This window comes from Trichomycterus rosablanca, chromosome 5 (genome assembly GCF_030014385.1).
Source record: "Trichomycterus rosablanca isolate fTriRos1 chromosome 5, fTriRos1.hap1, whole genome shotgun sequence".
Lineage (NCBI taxonomy): Eukaryota > Metazoa > Chordata > Actinopteri > Siluriformes > Trichomycteridae > Trichomycterus > Trichomycterus rosablanca.
In genome coordinates, this window is record NC_085992.1 from 20,168,478 (window position 1) to 20,190,332 (window position 21,855).

Sequence of the window (21,855 nt, forward strand, 5' to 3'; positions counted from 1 at the left end):
AGTTTCTTCGTCGGTAGCGGTCTTTGGACGACCACTATGTGGCTTGTTGTCCACAGTCCCGGTTTCTCGGAATTTGGCTATAAGGGATGCAACAGTGCTGTGTGAAATTGGTGGTCTTTCTGGGTGTCAGTTGTTGAAGTCTGCGGCTATGATACGGCAGCTGCGTTCCTCGGACATCAGAATCACCTCAATCCTCTCTTCTTTTGTCAATTCCATCAATTCCAAACTTTCTGTGTTGATAACTTTTGAAGCACAAGAGATATTGCAAATCTGAGGCAATATTGCGGCAATCGATTTCTGAGAAAATTCTGGTCTTCTTTGATATGCTACATTACCACCTTCCCATTGGAAAAACTTGCCCTTGATCCAATATGGTGGCCTTCAAGATGGCGGCCATGTTTCGGACATAGCCTAAAAAATAGGCCCCCTCACCTATTACTTGCTGGGGTATTCAGATATGTCATTTTCCCTTTCATTTCTGAAATTAAAGAGTGTCCTGCGACTTTTGACTCACCCTGTAGAATAAATATAGATGGTTTGGCTGCCCAGCACAAAGAGAGAGCCACACTAAACTCCAGCCCAAGCTACATAAAGAGAGTTCCCCTCTCATCACTTACAGTCTTATAATCACTTTATTTTAACCAACTTCATGTGCATGTTGGTCTTTATACATGGAACCTGTTTTCAACCAGATGTCCCAGATTCCTAATGTTCTTGTTATTTCTTCTCTCGCTCTCGTGGATGACGGACGCACTGTTCCCTCCTCCTCCCCTATCTTCCCTGCTTGGCTTCTCCTGTATTGTATTGTCTCGTCTACTCTACTCTACTCTTTCTTAGCACTGCTCCTCAAAGAACAAATTATGGAATTGGTTAAATGGTCTCTGAATGCTATTGACACCATCTTCTCATCGAGAAGTTCGGGTTCGGGGGAACCCACATGCCCCGATGGAACGCAGATGGCAGGATACGCGTTGGACTCGTGGGGGAAGTGGAGGGTCGTGTGCCTGGCACCTCTTTCGTTGGAGGACGTAGAGGATGTTTATCTATTCGGAATTTTGATTGTGGGGTTTTTGCTGAGTTGGGTCAGTTGTCAAAGGTCCCCAGAAACTGCCCAATTTGATTGAGATGGTGGGCAGAGCCGTTGGAACTCAGACTGTGAATATTAGTCGCAATATGGATTAAATCTTGGAGAAACTTACGGTTTTGCGAAATGAGATGAACCAGAGACGCATTCATTCATTCTGAGAGTTTGTGTTACATTTTTATTAGTGCTCAGACAAAACAACAGTAATTTCTGCTCTTGGCTCCCCTGTTATCAGCTACGGCCTCGCTGATAAGTAAATTCCTCAAGAGGACCTGCTGCGATGTACCGACCCCCTTCACTGACTGTTTTTCATTCTGGGCAGTAAGACAGCCATGTTATCGCGAACTTTGTACAGACTTTTCTTGCTGCAGGAATGGAGGATTGACAGAACTTTTCCCGAACCCCAACCCAACGTCTCCACTCTCTTAGCTTAATCCCACCAATACGGCAGGACGGGTCTGCAGTGCGCGCCGGCATACTGGCTGCGAATCGCTGGGGCTGCTTGTCGTAGTTTGGTTACTTTCCTATCCCTACATCCCTAACCCGTGGCTCGTTGTGTGACTATGTTATGTTCTTATGTTTACATGTGCTTGTGTGCTGTAAGGAGCTTTTTTTCCTGTTACCATAGTGTGCTCCTTAGGGAGCACAATGTGGTTGCTGGTTTTTTTTTATCTCCTACGCTCCCAATGTGTTACCATTTCTTGTTTAACGATGTGAATTTCCCCATTGTGGGACTAATAAAGGATTATCTTATCTTATCTTATTGAAAAAAAAAACCCTAACACTTATTTGATCTACATTGTGTGTCTGAATCCCTTTAAAAATTTTTGCATTATTAAAAAACACTGGGAAAATGCCCAAAATGTCCTGAAGACTTTGGCAATCTCATCAGGACAACAAAGAAAAACCACTTTGTTACTGCAAAATGACCTGATGAAAGCTGGAACAAATGTGCCAGTAGTAACTCGATAATAATCACTTAACAACCAAGGCCAGCTTCCACGATGCATGTCACTCCTGACCAAGAATCACAGGACTGGAACACACCAGAAGTAATTTTGATAGGCCTGCATGGTTTTAGGACACACTTCTATGGAGTGACAAATTAAAACTGGAACTCTTCAGCCTTATGGATCAGCAGTTTGTATAGCACAAGACAGGCTAGATGTAACAGGTCGATTACCTTTGTTCATTTTTGTGGCGGGAAGCATAGATTGGCCCATCATAGTCCCAAACCGACCTCAAATCCCAGAAGCAGTAGTGCTAATAAGCGCTAATTCACCGCATCTGATTCTGGGGCTATATAAGAGAAGCATGGAGACCAGTTTGGAGGAGGTTCATTGATCATAATTAGTCGCTTTTTCCTCTCTTGTGTTTTCTTTTAGTATTCTCCTAAACCTGTTGACTGGTAGCTGATGGACTGGTTGTGGTTGAGTTTAGCAGTAGGGAACTAGGAGAGTTTTTCAGTGCAGGAAAGAGTGGACTCCATGACTCTTTCCCTGCTTTAGTGACGGGTGAGTCGGACCACAAGTTGACTCAGGATGTAGAGTTCTTCCTTTCTCAAGCTCTACAGCATTGAATCCTGCTTTAGGCTGTTGCTATTTTTAAATTCTTTTTCTCCTTTTTTCTCTGTGTCTTTTGTATAAACACACAATTAACTGGGAATGTTTTTGTCTGGTGCTGAATCACTGAATCATGAATGTGTGACTGGAATCATTGATTTACAGAACTACTAAGACAGAGGAGAAATGCTATACCCTCTGTGTTGCATTCGAACATTGGTGATTTGGTGAAATGGACTCCAGCAAACTCACTGTCACAAGCATACTTTTAAGTCAAGGAAAGCTTGGTTAAAGAATCAGTGCTGGTCTTCTTAATCTCCAGATTTAAATCCCATAAAAGATTTTGGTGGGATTTTAAATAGCAGTTCTTTGGAAGCTTTTGTTGTATGTGTTAATGAAAATTATTTCTGTGTTTGCTGGGATAAGTTTTGTTGATTTTCTAAGTAAAACTACTTTAACACATTCTTAATTGGGTCAACACAAACTCAGGCTCACCATTACAAAAAACTAGAGCTCTTGAGTTTAAATATCAGCGTTGCTGCCAAGCGCTTAAAAGACATGTAGATATTGAGTTGGTCATCTTCTAAACCTTCATCAGTGGTCACAGGATGCTGCCTACAGGGCGCTGTTGGCTGGATATTTTTGGTTAGTGGACTATTCTCAATCCAGCAGTGACACTGAGGTGTTTAAAAACTCCATCAGCATTGCTGTGTCTTATTTACTCATACCAGCACAACACACACTAACACACCACCACCATGTCAGTGTCACTGCAGTGATGAGAATGATCCACCACCCAAATAATACCTACTCTGTAGTGGTTCTGGGAGAGTCCTGACCATTGAAGAACAGCATGAAAAGGGGGCTAACAAAGCATGCAGAGAAACAGGTGGACTACATTCAGTAATTGTAGAACTACAAAGTGCTTCTATATGGTAAGTGGAGCTGATAAAATGGACAGTGAGTGTAGAAACAAGGAGGTGGTTTTAATGTTATAGCTGATCAGTATATGTATACTGCCAGCCAAACTGTACTCTTATTTATGTTTATTAACAAAAACAAACAATTCCAACTTTTATATGGTAGTTCACCCTTCACACATCACTCTGTTTCTGTATTATAGCTTACATTGGTGGCTTCATTTGCCATAACACCACAGGAACAATGCACAGCCTAATTAACAGCGGTTTTACTTGACAAACAATGAATTTAATTGATTTAATGCTTATTTTACCTTACTATTTGACATTTTGCTTATATTTAGGTTCATATTAATACATACATTCTCTTTTACCACAGTCAAGAGGATGAGTGCTCTTCCTCCTTCAGTGAAGATGATGATGGTGACCAGCAACAAAATGAAGAACTGTATGGAAAGGTTGTGGGTGTGAAAGGGATTTTTCCTGGAGAAAAAAAGACCACGTGGTACCCAGCCCTGGTAAGTTACATTTAGCACTTAAAAATTTAAGAGAATAGTTAAATTATAAATAGGATGAACAAAAGATTCAAGTTAAAAATGTTTACTGATATAAATTGTGTAATTTGTTGAGAACAAAGTGATGGAAATGGTCAGTGGAAACCATTATCAACCAACTTGATGCTAAGATTCAAAATCACACTGATAAACAAAGTAAAAATTTGAAATCACAGGCTGATCCAATTTGCATAATTTTCATCACAGCAAATAATGTGACTTAGTAGTGTGTATGGCCCCCACATGCCTGTGTGCACTCCTGACAATGTCTGGGCATGCTCATTATGAGAACTCAGATGGTGTTCAGGGGGCTCTTCTCCCAGACCTGGATTAGGGCATCAGTGAGCTCCTGTACAGTCTGTGTTACTACTTTGCGTTATTGGTTGCACTAATACATGAGTCTCAGAGGTTCTCGAATAGATTCAGGCCTGGGAACATGAGGGCCAGTCATGCTTTCAATGCCTTTGTCATACAGGAACCGCCTACATCTGGGCATTTTATCCCAGTACCTAATAGCAGTCAGGATACCAGTGGCTATCACCTGGTGGTCTGTGCATCCCTCTAAAGATATGCCTTCCCAGACTATCACTGACCCACCACCAAACCAGTCATGCTGGATGATGTTGCAGGCAACATAACTGGTTTTGTGGCAGATCAGTAATAGTCTGGAGAGGCATATCCTTGGAGGGATGCACAGACAATCATGTGATCTCAACATCTCTTGTGATCTCTTTCACGTCTGTCACATATGCTCAGTGTAAACCTATTCATATCTGTGAAAAAAACAGGGTGCCTTTCGCAGACCTGCCAGTTCTGGTTCCAATTTAAATGTCAGGTAAGCTGCACGGTGCTAGGCTGTGTAAAGAAGGCTAAATATAATTCTCTATGACAGGCTCAAGCCAAACAAAAGGGCACCCATCGCCAAAATTATTAATAAAATAAAAAATAAAAAAAACAGTAGGATATTTAACTTATTGTTAACACAATCAATACACATCTAATCAAATAACTCAAATTATCAAATTGCATAAATAAATGAAAAACAGGCAAAAACAAGGCCATATTGTGCACGCTTTTTAATAACCAAACAACTAATACAGATACATCTCCCTCATTTGCTTTACTGGTAGATGGCCTAATCCAGGATAAAAGAGAACTGCTACCCTGAGCTCCTTGTTGTAGTTCCTTTTCTTTCTGCTTTTGTAACCTTTCTTTTCTTGGCATTATGCTGCAAAATTTGTAAATGAGATAAATCAATGTTGTGCATAATAATCAAGAGTGACTTACTGAATCTCTATAAAGGGGAGAACACAGTATACATCATTTTACTGTTTTCTGACAGAGTTGAAGCATTACACTAATAATATACCATTACTAGTATCAATTTACCTCACCAGACTGTCATGTAGCTCAACTTAAGACCTACCTTTGATTTCAAATCAGAAACCCACTTTGGGTAGTTAATGTTAACAATGGGCCTATAATAATGCCAAAAAAATCAAAAAGACAGCTAAATAACATTTTCCTATTTATTCATCATTTTTGTATGCTGTTCTATATCATAGAGCAGGCACGTGCACAGATAGACCCCTAGTGGTGCTCAAGCACCTGCCCTTTTGCCCTGGGGATGAGAAAAGTGCCCTTTCTGCTGGAGCCCAATTTTTTTTTCTACATTCATCAATATTTAAAAATAAAAATTACCCTTTCTGTCATCAATTCCCCCCAAAAGTGTTTTGATATCTGACGGGCATTTATTTGAGTTCTTGTAAGAATTCTGCCCCGATCTGATTCCCGCGCTGCCCCTCCCTCCTCCTCCTCCGGTTACACTCATGCAGTGCTGAGCTCCAGGCCAAACCGCTGCTACACACTTACTACAGACAGGTAATGACAGTGTTTCATACAAAGAGCATCCATGCATAACACAGAGCCTACACGTTTTGTACTCATGAGTCAGGAAATACGTGATTTCAAAGCCTTGTCCAGCTGTTTAACATTCGTTTAACATTCGCTATTCCGATCTATATAAAACACCTAACACCTACTTATTTTACGAATTCTCACACAGATTAAAGTAGGCTACATACTACAAAAACTATTTTATAATAATTTTAAGGTTAAATGTATTTATTTAAAGAAAAATTAAAATGAAACCGCTGATCAAGCGCCAAGTCCAGCTAACGCGTTAGGGAGCGTCATCAAACTAACAGAAAAACGTAGGAAACATTTACTCTGCACGTATTACAGAGAAATAAATCCATTCAAAGCTTTTAATATATTGATGGAATCATGTCAAACTATTTTTATAAACACATATTAATATTCATCACAACCTACAAACCTTGTTTTATAGATAATGCTTTTATTTTAATTTTATTTTAATTTATAGTTAAAATCAGTAAATCCATAATATTTTTATATTAGAGACAAATAAATCTATTAAACTCTAAGATAATTTATTATAATAATGTCAAACTATTTTTAATATACACTTATTAATGTCCCTCACAACCTACAAACCTTCAAGTCAAGTAGCTTTCACAGTAAAGTGTTGAAAATAGATACAAACAAGTTATTTTCATGCAAGTATTTTCAACAGTTGAGGTTTACAAATGAAAAATATTTAACATTACAAACTAATATATGTAGAAGGCTAAATAAAACACTCTATGATATAGAACAGCATACAAAAAATGATGAATAAATAGGAAAATGTTTTTTAGCTGTTTATTTGATTTTATTGGCATAATAATAGGCCCATTGTTAACATTAAGTACCCAAAGTGGGTTTCTGATTTGAAATCAAAGGTAGGTCTTAAGTTGAGCTACATGACAGTCTGGTGAGGTAAATTGATACTAGTAATGGTATATTATTAGTGTAATGCTTCAACTCTGTCAGAAAACAGTAAAATGATGTATACCCTTTATGGAGATTCAGTAAGTCACTCTTGATTATTATGCACAACATTGATTTATCTCATTTACAAATTTTGCAGCATAATGCCAAGAAAAGAAAGGTTACAAAAGCAGAAAGAAAAGGAACTACAACAAGCAGCTCATGGTAGCAGCTCTCTTTTATCCTGGATTAGGCCATCTACCAGTAAAGCTAATGAGGGAGCTGTATCAGTATGAGATGTTTGGTTATTAAAACGCGTGCACAATATGGCCTTGTTTTTGCCTGTTTTTCATTTATTTATGCAATTTGATAATTTGAGTTATTTGATTAGATGTGTATTGATTGTGTTAACAAAATAAATATGTAAGTTAAATATTCTACTGTTTTTTTTTATTTTACTAATAATTTTGGCGATATGTGCCCTTTTTTTTGGCTTGAGCACCTGCCCCCAAAAATGTCTGTGCACGTGCCTGTATATATATATACTGCCTGGCCAAAAAAAGGTCACACACACTCTTAATATTTCGTTGGACTGCCTTTAGCTTTGATTATGGCACACATTCGCTGTGGCATCGTTTCCACAAGCTTCTGCAATGTCACAACATTTATTTCTGTCCAGAATTGCATTCTTTTTTCCCCAAAATCTTGTACTGATGATGGGAGATTTGGACCACTGCGCAAAGTCTTCTCCAGCACATCCCAAAGATTCTCAATGGGGTTCAGGTCTGGACTCTGTGGTGGCCAATCCATGTGTGAAAATGATGTCTCATGCTCCCTGAACCACTCTTTCACAATTTGAGCCCGATTAATCCTGGCATTGTCATCTTGGAATATGCCTGTGCCATCAGGGAAGAAAAAATCCATTGATGGAATAACCTGGTCGTTCAGTATATTCATGTAGTCAGCTGACCTCATTCTTTGGGCACATAACGTTGCTGAACCTAGTCCTGACCAACTGCAGCAACCCCAGATCATAGCACTGCCCCCACAGGCTTGTACGATAGGCACTAGGCATGACGGGTGCATCACTTTGGCCGCCTCTCTTCTTACCCTGATGTGCCCATCACTCTGGAATAGGGTAAATCTGGACTCATCAGACCACATGACCTTCTTCCATTGTTCCAGAGTCCAATCTTTATGCTCCATAGCAAAATAAAGCCGTTTTTGCCGGTTAGCCTCACTAACAAGTGGTTTTCTTAAGGCTACACAGCTGTTTAGTCCCAATCCCTTGAGTTCCCTTTGCATTGTGCGTGTGGAAATGCTCCTACTTTCACTATTAAACATATCCCTGAGTTCTACTGTAGTTTTTCTACGATTTGATTTCACCAAACGATTATTTTCTGACCACATTCCCTCCTCGAAGATGATGTTTCCCCACTGTCCTTCCACTTTTTAATAATGCGTTGGACAGTTCTTAACCCGATTTTAGTAGTTTCAGCAATCTCTGTTTTCTCTGCTTGATGCATGCCAATAATTTGACCCTATTGAAACAGATTAACATCTTTTCCACGACCACAGAATGTGTCTTTCGACATGGTTGTTTAACAAATGAGAAGCTACTCACTGCATCAGTTAGGATGAAATAATTTGTTGCCAGCTGAAACATAATCACCCACAACATAATCACATAATCACACAACAATTATCCAATGAGAGGCTCTTACCTATTTGCTTAGTTAAATCCAGGTGGTGACCTTTTTTTTGGCCAGGCAGTCTGTCTATCTATCTATCTATCTATCTATCTATCTATCTATCTATCTATCTATCTATCTATCTATCTATCTATCTATCTATATATATATATAGCTGTGTTTACTTCACTGTGTGGTGGTTTTACTTTTAAACTTGTGTTATGCAGCTCGGGGTTCTGAGAATCAGCTATTTGGGAGAGTCGAAAAAGCTTAACGTAAATGTACTAAAAGTCAAAATAGAAACACAAAATTTCTGTACCACCGAAATTCCTTGATTATTGTTTTAGTACAACAAGCCACATTAAGCTTTTTTTATGTTAAGCACTGCTTGTACTGCCTAGGTTGTTTTTTCCACGTCATATCAAACAGTTCGTTTCATTGGAGATGCTTTAAAAAATCAGCTTCAAGCTCCATAGGAAACCAAGGCACAGCAGTGCAAAAGCGGTTTTGCAGCTTCTCATGTAAAAGCACCCAACAATTACATAAGCAAATTGCTTAGGCTGTTTCTCTAGTGTTGGCCTGTTTGAAACACTTTGTGGTTGCCACTGAAGCCAAATAGTGTGTGCTAACAGACAAGTGAAGCAACTTAAAAAGCCTTTAGATCAGTCCCTATCTTAAACCCACATTTAAATTGGTTGAAAATAGAAAGCAGAGCAGTCTAAAGCACCTGAATGTTGTTGGTAGTGCCCACTTAGGCAGGACTGGCCTGAATAGTTTAGGATGTATAGTTATCAACCACAATAAGGGAGAGAAAATGCTGGTGATCTCATAGTCAAATCAGAGGAAAAAAATATTGTTTCTCTTGCCTGTAGCACAAACTAACTGACTTCAGTGACAACTGCAGAGTGTTTTAAACTGGCCAGCAAAATAGCTGGTACAAGGTAGGCCAAGCAATTAACTTATGTATTTGATTATGTAATTTTAGGAAACTGTGCATTAGACTAAAAAAAGACTACTTATCACCACATCACCAGCTCACCTACACAAGGTGAACCTTTTCCCTTAATCTAGTTGTTTCCAGTTACCAGATTATAATGCCTTTGTCATTTGCCCTGACCAAGGAGACTCGCAGACTATCATGCACTTCTTTACACCTGCCAGAGATCTCACAGAAAGATCATATACAGGGAGCCATGCTCTGATGTGTATTCAGTGATCATTCACCTCTTGTGTGGGCACCAATAGAGGTCACAATTGCAGCAGCAGTGCCAAACCCTGTCTTGACATCAGACCAGGTCAATAACACAACTGAGAAGCTTGAAATCTCAGCTCAAAGATAATCTTGACACCTGAAAATGGTTGGACAGTGGACCTTGAACATCAGCTCAAGTTCACAACAGAGATCACCACTACTTTTTTTCTAATCCAAATTTTGTGCTGTGGTCTATAGCATCAAAATCACCAATACTGGAAAAAGTAGTGTGCAAATGTTTTGGGCAGGTGTGGAAAAAATGCTGCAAAGTAAGAATGCGAAGTGCAATGTAAATGAACAAAAGAGAAATCTAAATCAAATCAATATTTGGTATGACCACCCTTTGCCGTCAGAACAGCATTCTAGGTACACTAATCGACCAGGGAAACTTAGTACAATTAAAAGACATGATAAAAGACATGCTTACTTCCCTTTAAAATTGGAAGATGTCCAGCAGTGCCATCAGCTCAGAAATGGCAGAAACCATTGGGATCCAGGTACACCCATCTACTGTTTAAAGAAGTCTGGTCAGAAGTGATCTTCGTAAAAGAATTGTGACTGAAAAGCCACACATTCGAAGTGGAAACAAGGCCAAGTGACCAAGTGAAGAAAATGGCAGCAGGTGTTCTGGAGTGATGAGTCAAATTTTGAAATATTTGGCTGTAACAGATGGTAGTTTTTTTCGCCAAAGGCCTGGAGAGCAGTTAAATAATGCAGGCAACAGTGAAGCATGATGGAGGTTCCTTACAAGTTTGTGGCTGCATTTCAAATGCAGTTGGGGATTTGGTCAGGATTAATGGTTTCCTTAATGCTGTGAAATGCAGGCTGTTACTTAGTCATCATGTAATACCATCAGGGAGCTGTCTGATTAGCTCCAAATTTATTCTGCAGCAAGACAACAACTCAAACATACAGCCAATGTCATTAAGAACTATCTTTAGCTTTAAGAAGAACGAGGAGTCCTGGAAGTGATGAAATGACCCCCAGAGTGTTCTGATGTCAACATCATCGAGTCTGTCTGGGATTACATGCAGAGACAGAAGGATTTGAGCAAGGCTACATCCACAGAAGATATGTGGTTAGTTCTCCAAGATGTTGGGCAAGTGTAACTAGAAGACTAGAAGAATTGATGCTGTTTTAAAGGCAAAGGGTGGTCACGCCAAATATTGATTTAATTTAGATTTATTTTTTGTCAATTCAATCTGCATTTTGTTAGTTAAAAAAATATTAACACTTTCAATTTGAAAGCATTCATAATTTGCATCATTTTTTCCAGACCTGCCTAAAACTTTATGGGCTGTTTCAAAAATGATAATGCCCCCGCACTTGTGTAGTCATCTTTTATCTTTTATTAAATAAATGGAAAACTTCCTTTTTTTAGTTTAGAAAAACAGTTAATTGTTTGTTTTTATATAATATGCAAAAATTCATGGGTTAATTTTGGTGTTTAGTCGTTCACCATAGCTGATTATTATCTGACTGTAGCTTGTCAACTGTTTGTGATTTGTCACTCTTTGGACTAATGTCGGTGGGTACTCGTCTAACCATAAAGATTTGACCTTTATCAAAGTCACTTAGGTATTTATACCTGCTCATATCTGCTGCATTCAACAAGTGTAATACAAGTAACTGCCAACAGCTTAACATTATATATATTAAATAGGTTAAGACCAAGATGGCAGCGCGAGCACATCGCGGGACCTTGCGTCTCTACCAGATTTTGCGATTTTGCAGTATTTTCCTTCTCATTTCGAGTTTGTTCATACTAATCAGCCTATATTCCTGTTCAGCCTATATCCCCCTGGGTGCTTGCCAAGCTTGCTATAAATGAACTTTATTTACCTATTAGCAAACAACAGACTGCGCACCCAGTGGCTGCAGTGGTTGCAGGTGATTTTAATCACTCAAACTTATAGACAGCACTCCCGAAATTCCACCAGCATGTTTCCTGCAATACAAGAGGAAACAAAACTTTGGATCATGTTTATACAAACATTGTTTGAGCTTATACTGCGATCCCCCTCCCCCACCTGGGACAGTCAGACCACCTTTCTTTGTTTCTCATCCCTAAGTACTCTCCACTCATCCAACGTGTGAAGCCATCAACATCAACTATCAAAGTGTGGCTAGCGGGGACAGACGCTGTACTTTAGGACAGGTTTCAACACACGGACTGGAGTATGTTCGCTTCACAGGCTACTTGTGGCTCTCACACGGATATTGACACTTATACCTCCTCTGTGCTGGATTATATCAAAACCACCATTGATGGTGTTACCACAAAGAAGCAGATCACCACATACCCAAATCAGAAGCCATGGATGAATAAGGAGGTGCACCTTCTTCTGAAAGCCCGCAACATCACCTTCAGAACAGGTGACGCACAGGCCTACAACATATTCAGGGCGAACCTGAGGAGGGGCATCAAAAAGGCTAAGCACTGCTACAAGCTAAAGGTAGAGGAACACTTCTCCAACTACGACCCCCAACGCATGTGGCAGGGCATCCAGGTCATCAGCGACTACAAGCCCAGAAACTCCATCCCGGTAATTACAGATGTCTCCTTCCTGAACGAGCTAAATTACTTTTATGCTTGCTTTGACAGAGACAACATGGAGGCGGCTACCCAGACCAGACTCTCTGCAGACCACCAGCCCCTCACACTCTCCTCCACAGACGTCTACACCGCTCTGAGCCAGATCAACGCACGCAAAGCTGCTGGCCCAGACGGCATTCCCGGGCGAGTGCTGAGCAGCTCCCTGGAATTTTTACGGACATTTTCAACCTGTCCCTCGCCCAGGCAGCTGTGCCAACATGCTTCAAATCCTACCAGTGCCGAAACACTCCAGCCCGACGTGCCTGAATGATTACCGCCCTGTAGCACTCACACCCATTGTTATGAAGTGCTTCGAGCGACTGGTCCTGGCACACCTAAAGAACTGCCTCCCACACACTCTGGACCCACATCAGTTTGCATACCACAGCAATAGGTGTACAGATGATGCAGTGTCCATGGCGTTGCACTCTGTGCTCACTCATTTGGACAATAGCAACACATACGCACGAATGCTGTTTGTTGACTTCAGCTCAGCGTTTAACACCGTAATCCCTTCCAAGTTAGTCACTAAACTTGGAGATCTGGGTATTAACACCTCAATCTGTTACTGGATTAAGGACTTTCTGACCAACAGACCTCAGCATGTTAGGTCAGGCCACACCTACTCAATCACCATCTCACTCAACACAGGCGTACCAAAAAGGGCTGCGTGCTGAGCCCATTCCTCTACTCTCTTTTCACCCACGACTGCAGGCCTGTGCATGGATCCAATTCCATCATTAAGTTTGCTGACGACACCACGGTGATTGGTCTCATTAGTAACAACGATGAGACAGCCTACAGGGAGGAAGTACAGCACCTGGCCACATGGTGTGAGGACAACAACCTGCTCCTTAACACTAACAAAACTAAGGAGCTCATCGTGGACTTTTGGAGGGAGGGAGGAAGCACACATGACCCCATCCACATCGACGGGATAGCTGTTGAACGTGTCTCCAGCTTCAAGTTCTTGGGGACCCACATATCGGAGGACCTGTCCTGGACCACCATCACCTCCAGCTTGGCCAAGAAGGCTCACCAGCTCCACTTCTTCCTGAGGACACTCAAGAAACACCACCTATCTTCGGCCATCCTGGTGAACTTTTACCGCTGTGCAATTGAAAGTATCCTGACCAGCTGTATCACATCTCTCCTTCTGGTAAAGGTTGCACCACTAACCTTCTTCTGCGTTACATATGTCTCATTTGTATATACCTCATACCTCATTTGTACATATCTCATTTGTTCATAATTTCCATCTATACTGTATTCATCTGTTTACTATGTTTTATATATACATTCCTCTAATATGTTCATAGCACCTTAATCTGTATCACCTTAATCTACATAGCACCTTAATCTTAATCCGCACCTTAATCTGTATATCATGTCTATAGCAATCTATATATCTTGTTTATAGTACATTCTATAATATATTCAACTGTATATCTTGTTCATACCACTGCCCATATCCTGTAAATAATGTATATCGTAGATACCATTTATCCTGCACTTGCTGCTTATTGCACTTCGGGTTAGATGCTAAACTGCATTTCGTTGCCTTGTACTTGTACATGTGTAATGACAATAAAGTTGATTCTAATCTAATCTAATATATATACAGTATTTCTGACTGTGACATTTACAATTGTTACTAACTAGGCAGTCCATGCACATTTTTGGTGTGTTGTCCAAATGATTTGGACACATGGCTTTTAACACATCAGTGAATTTGTTTGGGTTTGGGATTTTAAAAAAGTGAGAAACGTATTAAGGATGCTCACGTTTTATATGAGCAACCATTTCATTTCTTTTTAAACAAACAAGAACAAATAAAGATGCCATGTAACTATAAGACTATATTATAAACAATATACAACCTTTCTCTCTTAATAAAGTTTAACATTTTTTCATTTTGTGTTTTCAGTTGTTCCTTTTTAAAGATGTACTTACTCTGACAGACGCACCAAAAAACAGCATCCTTGTGTATACATTTATACATTTCATACGTATATTTTTAAAATATAATTTGCCCCTAAAACAAACATCCTTTTATGTGACTTACAGGTTAGGCTTTCTTAGAAATACTAATATTCAAATATTTTTGACAATTTTTATTTCTTTCTCATTCTATTTTGTATTTTTCATTCTTCTGTTTTTGTCATTGTCAAAGGTCATCTCTGCAGGTTGCCATGAAGATGTGACAATAAAAAAAGACAGTGTGTTTGTTCGCTCCTTCAAGGATGGAAAGTTGTAAGTAATCTTTATTTTATTAATTGCCCATGCAATAAAAAGGTTACAGTACAATTTGTCTGTTTAAACATGCCAGGATAAGTCAGATCATATTGGGTCCGTGTACCTTTGGTAATTCGTTTTTCACTTTAAATCCCAAAGTTGAAAAACAAGAAAACGGGGCATTTTTCGTTTCAAAAACCAATATTGAAAAACGGGAAAACGGGGCTTTATTAATTTTTCGTTTTAAGATCAAAAATCAAATAACAAATAAGCAGAAATTGAAAAACGGGTCGTATTTTAATTTTCCAAAATCAAAATTTTTTATCAGTTCAACCAGAAATAAAAGTGCGAGCGCGTGCATGCGCTGACGTGCGTATACATGCTTCATATAAACTGTAAATCAGGTACAAGTGTTGAGAAGACGGAGCAAAAAGTCATAATAACGTTACGCCGCGTCCCCTGTTCTGACTTTTGTGTCTGCCGTACTTTTTCCTGCCCTTGTAATTCACACAAGAACTGTTTATCCTAAAAAAAATAGGGGGCTATTCTAAGGAAAAAGAATGCTGCATTATTTTTTACATTATTATTATTATTATTACCGTATGGGACCCAGTTCTGTAATACAGGCATAACTAATCGTACATGTCACATAGTCAGAATCAGAATCAGATTTATTGGCCAGGTATGTGGATACACACAAGGAATTTGTTTCCGGCTGATGGTATCTCTCTAGTAATGGTACGATACAGTGTACAAGCAACGTATACATTAAACATTAAACACAAAATCACAAAAATTATCCAAACTATAAGATTATATACACACACAATATACAGATATGTAATTTAGCAGCATCTGAAATATTTACAAAACAGTAAAGTGCACAACATGTAGGATGAGTACTACAGTGTAGTCAATTTGGCAGCAGATTAATATTTTTACGCTTACGTGTTATGTATTATCAGTCATTTATTTATTTAGTAGGGAGATCGCCTGTGGGAAGAAACTGCTTTTAAATCTGGTGGTTTTAATGTGGATGGATCTATAGCGCCTGCCGGAGGGGAGGGGTTGGATAAAGTAATGTCCAGGGTGTGAGGAGTCAGTGATAATTTTCTCTGCCCGTTTCTTGGTTCTTGAAGTATACAAGTCCTGGATAGAGGGCAGAGGAGCACCAATGATTTTTTCAGCTGACTTCACCTGTCGCTGCAGTCTGTTCCTTTGTTGTGTTGTGGCTGCACCAAACCAGACTGTGATGGAAGTGCACAGAACTGATTCGATGGCCGCAGTGTAGAATTGTCTTAGCAGCTCCTGTGGCAGTCCCAGCTTTCGCATTTTCCGCAGAAAGAACATTCTCTGTTGGGTTTTCTTGATGGTGGAGTTGATGTTATACTCCCACTTCAGGTCCTGGGAAATGATAGTGCCCAAAAACTTGAAGGACTCCACAGTTGAAACAGGACTGCCTAAAATTGTGAGTGGGAGCCGTGCTGGTGAGTGTTTTCTGAAGTCCACTGTCATCTCTACAGTCTTGAGCGTGTTAAGCTCCAGGTTGTTCGTACTGCACCAGTGCACCAGCTGGTCGACCTCTCGCCGGTAAGCAGATTCATCTCCGTCGCGAATCAGACCAATGATAGTGGTGGTAAATTCGGTTCATTTTATGGACTCGGGTTAGTCTGAGTCACTCAGTGATGTGATTCGGTTCACTTGAGTAACTTGTACTGACATCTTGATTGCGATTGATTTACTGCATGAAAATGCATCCAAATATCACTTGTCTTCCATGCACTCAGAGCCAGTGCCAATCAGAGGCCTCATAGGATCCGGGTTAATTGAGATCTCGGACTCGTGATTCCTGATTCAGTACGAAGATTCGAATCCTTAACCGAGGCGATTCAATATTTCTTGTTCTCGGCCAATAAACATCCAAAAATTAATAAAATTGCACGAACTAACTCCGCAGTAAACAAGAAGCAACAACAATCAAATATATTTCACAAAGTTATTTGGTAAATAATAAGCAGAACGCTGATTAAAAAAAAGCATTAGATGTTGTAATAGTTTCACCGTGACATGTACGATTAGTTATGCCTGTATTACAGAATTGAGTTCTATACAGTAATATAACAGGGGACGTGGCGTAACGTTATTATGACTTTTTGCTCCGTCTTCTCAACACTTGTACCTGATTTACAGTTTATATGAAGCATGTACACACACGTCAGCGCATGCACGCGCTCGCACTTTTATTTCTGGTTAAACTGATAAAAAATGTTGTCTTTGGAAAATTAAAATACGACCCTTTTTTCAATTTCTGCTTATTTGTTATTTGATTTTTGATCTTAAAACGAATAACGCCCCATTTTCCCGTTTTTCAATATTGGTTTTTAAACGAAAAACGCCCCGTTTTCTTGTTTTTCAACTTTGGGATTTAAAGTGAAAAACGAATTACCAAAGGTACACGGACCATATTGGTTCAATCACTTCTAATGTGGCATTTGATACATTTTTTTGAGTTATGTGCAATACTTGTCATACTCTGTACTTTTCTGATTCTACCTGAAAAGCCAGACAAAGCAGATTTGACCTGGACATATCTCTTCATTGGTCCTAGTTAGGTGTTATATAACTGTTTATTTTAAACTAACTTGCTGTGTTTTTAAAATGATGTCATAGTACAGTAAAAACAAAACATTTTTGTTTTTTCAGTTACCCAGTTATGCGAAAAGATATTGGTAAACTTGATGGTGAGATGGCTGCAAAAGCAGACTCCAGCATTAAACTAGGTAAGACTCTTTTTGAATTTCTGCATTTCTTAATACACAAAAACACATACAAATGCAAACTGTAACAGGAAGGGTTGTGCCTCAAGGGTAAAGTGCGAGGTGAAGCCCCTTACCTGCAAGAATTAAAATGCAGAATGCTTGACCAAGGTAAAACAATACCATGGCTAAAAAGCCACGAACAAAAATAAAACAAATGAAAGGTGGCCAAACAATGGAAGCAAAATAACAAATAAAATACACAAAAACATCCACATGCCACAACAAATACCAAAGAGAAAGCACCAAACTGAGAACTTTTTTTCACGATATGACAAGCTGCTCCAGCCATCTGCGATGACCCAATCCTTGGAAAGAAGGAAAGGAACTGAAAGCCAGGTACAGCAATAAACACCCAACCTTTACACCATTCTCTGGGGCAGAGACCAGCTAGCATTCAGGACAGACCATGAGAGCATCAGACTGTGCAGACTCCCAGAAATAGAGCCACACATCCCTGGTTTACAAAGACTAATCAAAAGCCTGAGTAAATAAGTATGCTTTTCATCTGGACTTTTGAAACTGTCTGAAACCCAAATAGAGATGGGAAGAATATTCTACTGTTGTTAGGCCATGTATTGGTATGACCACCATGATTTTTTTATTGTAGGAACTAAGTAAATAAGTAATGCTTCAACTTGTGAACAAAGTAAACACACTAGGTTATAATGCTCAGTGAGTGCATTCAAATATTGCTGAGCCAGACCATGTATTGCTTTATGGGTTAGTAAAAATCTTGTATTTAATGCAGAATTTAATTAGCACATATTAAGGAGATAATAGGACTAATATGATCATACTTTTTTGTTCCAGATAGCACTCAAGCTGCTGCATTCTGAACCAACTGGCTCCGCCAGATCATATAGTTAGAAGGGCATTGTAGTTATCTAACCTTAAAAGTATAAACTTATGAATCAATTTTTAATATCCCTTTGAAGTTTATTACATCTGAAGTAGTGTTTGCTTGGTCTTGTCTATGGTTGCACATATAAAAAAAGACAAAAACAACAATGTAGTTAAATTCATGTAACGCTATAAGGGCTATGACTGACAAGAGGGCGGACACACACGCAGAGATGTATAATGAAATATATTTAATAATACCAAAGACAAAAGACACGGAATACCTATGCTAAGCTAATGCTAACCTAAACATGCATGAACAAAAGCTATGCTAAATGCTAACACTAACTAATCTAAACATACACTTGGATACCAGAAGCTAACAAAACAAGGATTAGGCAATATACTCTAAACAAGACTAAACGGGACTAAACAGGACTAAACAATGGCTAAACAGGGTTAATAGACAAAACAGGACTAAACAAGGGCTAAACAGGCTAAAACAGGGTTAAACAGGGTTTAACAGGCTAAACAGGACTAAAACAGGACTGAACAGACTAAACAGGACTAAACAGAACTAAATATAACAGATAAAGACGAAACAAGCCAAACAGAACTAAGACAGGACAAACAAGGCTAAACAAGGCTAAACAAACAAATCAGAACAAGACAGAGCTTACAAAGGAAATGGCTGGCGGGCAGACAGACTGACGGACAGACAGACAAACAGAGTCAGACAAGCAAATGAACAGAGTAAATACAATAGTGGACAAGCCAATACAAACAGACCGAGTTACTGGGAAAATAGTCTCCCAAGTCTGTTCTCCAGCTCCCCTCTTAAATAGGGGGCAGCAGGAGCGAAGTAGCCGAGGGGACCAATCATGAACGGGGCGTGGCAGGAGACTAAGAGTGCTCTCAGAGAGGTGGGCATGGCACATAAACAAGTCCCTCCAGAGCACAGAGGCTCCAATCGTGACAGTAGCCCCCCTGTAGGCACGACTCCTGGCGTGCCCAAACAAAAAAAAACAAAAGGAGGTCCTGGACCCTGAAGGGCAAATTCTAAGTAATTCATTAAGTTCTCAGGCAGGCATGGCAAGAGTGCCTGAATACAGATTGCAGACAAGAGACATGGAGCGTCTTCAGGGGGCGCCAACGAGGAGCCTGAGGCACCAACTTTGGGTGCCGACTTGAGACCTGAAGCGCCATCTGTGGGTGCCAATAGGTGATCTGAAAGGGCGCTGACTTAAGACCAGAAGCGCCCTCTGGGGGCCGTCCGAAGTCAGCTGCTTGGACCCTGGAGAGGCGTCCAAAGTCAGCTTCTTGGACTCTGGAGTTTTAACTGGTGACTGCAGCAGCAGAGCACAGGGAGAGCCATCGGGAGTAAACGTCGCTTTGAGCCCTGTTGAGTTGCCTGCAGTCAGCAACGGGTTTCTTTGGTGATCAACCGAACCTGGCGAGGGCTTACAACTGGTTGACACTGACTGGGTAGCTAGCGGGACCGAGATTACAAACAAAGTGTCTATGGAACCCTGTACTGCTGATTTGCCATTAGAGCAGACAGAGACAGATGAACATGGAACAGGAATAACAGACTGAAATACAGACACTTGACTAGACAAACCAGAACTCAGGGGACTTGACGAAGAGACAGGATGGACTTAAACAGACGGACAAGACATGACAGGCTGACCAACAGAACAAGCTTGATCAGACAAACTAGGACTAAAAGGATCTGACAAAGAGACGTGATGGATCTGGACAGACGGACAAGGAACAGGCAAGACAGACGAACATGATGAAATAGGTTGAACCGGCAGAGGACTGGCACAAACTCGAACAGACGGACACATAGACGGAACAGGAGCTGGCGGAAAGACATGGACCCCTGGATCCTTTGGGGACATTACAAGGAACAGGACAAAAATAATTTTGGCTGGCTCCTAAAGTGGACATGGGACGGTCACAAGCATTTTGAGCGGGCACTGGCACCCAGACCACATCTGCATACACACGGATACCAGAAGCTAACACAACAAGGATTAGGCAATATACTCTAAACAAGACTAAACGGGACTAAACTGGACTAAACAATGGCTAAACAGGGTAAATAGACAACACAGAACTAAACAAGGGCTAAACAAGGGCTAAACAAGGGCTAAACAAGGGCTAAACAGGGTTAAACAGGACTAAACAGGACTAAAATAGGACTAAAACAGGACTGAACAGACTAAACAGAACTAAATCAGAAGACAAAGCTTACAAAGGAAATGGCTGACGGGCAGACGGACTGACGGGCTGACAGACAGACAGTCAGACAGACAGACAAACAGAGTCAGACAAGCAAATGAACAGAGTAAATACAATAGTGGACAAGCCAATACAAACAGACCGAGTTACAAGGAAAATAGTCTCCCAAGTCTGTTTTCCAGCTCCCCTCTTAAGTAGGGGGCAGCTGGAGCTCATTAGCCGAGGGGACCAATCATGAACGGGGCGTGGCAGGAGACTAATTGTGCTCCCGGAGAGGTGGGCGTGACAATTCCACAGAGGCTCCAATCGTGACAATTCATTACCAATCAAAGTCAAATTACTTGTCAAAGCTTAATGTTTTAATAAGCTTAATATGCTATGTGTATTATACTTTATTCACAGAAATTTCACTCATTGTAGTTGAGAAAGAAACTTGCTTTCCTCTGCTTTTCTTCCAACATCACAGCCTCCATACATTTAAGACCCCTGTCCGCCTCTGCCTGTGGCACGCCCATTGTCAAGTCAACTTTATTTATATTGCGCTTTTCAAAGCAACTTTGCCGAATCCAGGACCAACAGATACAAAAACCCCTGTTGAGCAAGCCGAGGGCGACAGTGGCAAGGAAAAACTCACATTCATTACAGGAAGAAACCTTGAGAGGAACCAGACTCAGAAGGGACCCATCCTTCTTGAAATAAAATTAAAATAAAACTTTAAATAAATAGGATTTAAACAAATCATACCAACACAAGATTAAATTGAACTGAAATTATAACTAGAAAAAAATAATTGGAGTTATTATTTAGTCCAGTCTGTAATAAAGTCTGTTGTGAGTTTTTCACATTCTTGGTGCAAACACGCCAGGTGTCCGTCACATCTGGCAGGAGCAGCATTGTTGGCACGGCAGTCTCGTCTTCATTCCTTTACCTCGGGCGGGTAAACAAGTTTCCATCAGAACCACCTTGGGATAAAACAACAGAAAATGTAGTTAAAATGTGAGTTGAGTAAAATGTCACTTTTGCAGTGAGTAGCTTTAGACTCCGGCACCCCTAATTATTACAGCATAACTAAAAGGGAGAGCGAGCAGGTAACTAAGTCATCAAACCTGAGTGAACGGACAAGAGAGGCAGAACGACAGCAACCCAACATCCCTGATCACCACAAGTTTCTATGACCAAGAACCCCCAAGCTCTGCGCCTTTGTCTATACTAATCAAAAGCCT

At 40.2% G+C, this 21,855-nt stretch overlaps 1 protein-coding gene across 1 annotated transcript in view; it reads left to right on the top strand.

The window, feature by feature from the left end:
• Positions 1-21,855, top strand: part of arid4b (AT-rich interaction domain 4B) — a 201,335-nt gene that overhangs the window by 113,608 nt on the left and 65,872 nt on the right. Inside the window, exons 7-9 of the mRNA XM_062995823.1 lie at positions 3,946-4,084; positions 14,665-14,744; positions 17,430-17,506. Of these exons, the coding sequence (XP_062851893.1) occupies positions 3,946-4,084; positions 14,665-14,744; positions 17,430-17,506 (296 nt within the window). The remainder of the gene's footprint in view (positions 1-3,945; positions 4,085-14,664; positions 14,745-17,429; positions 17,507-21,855) is intronic.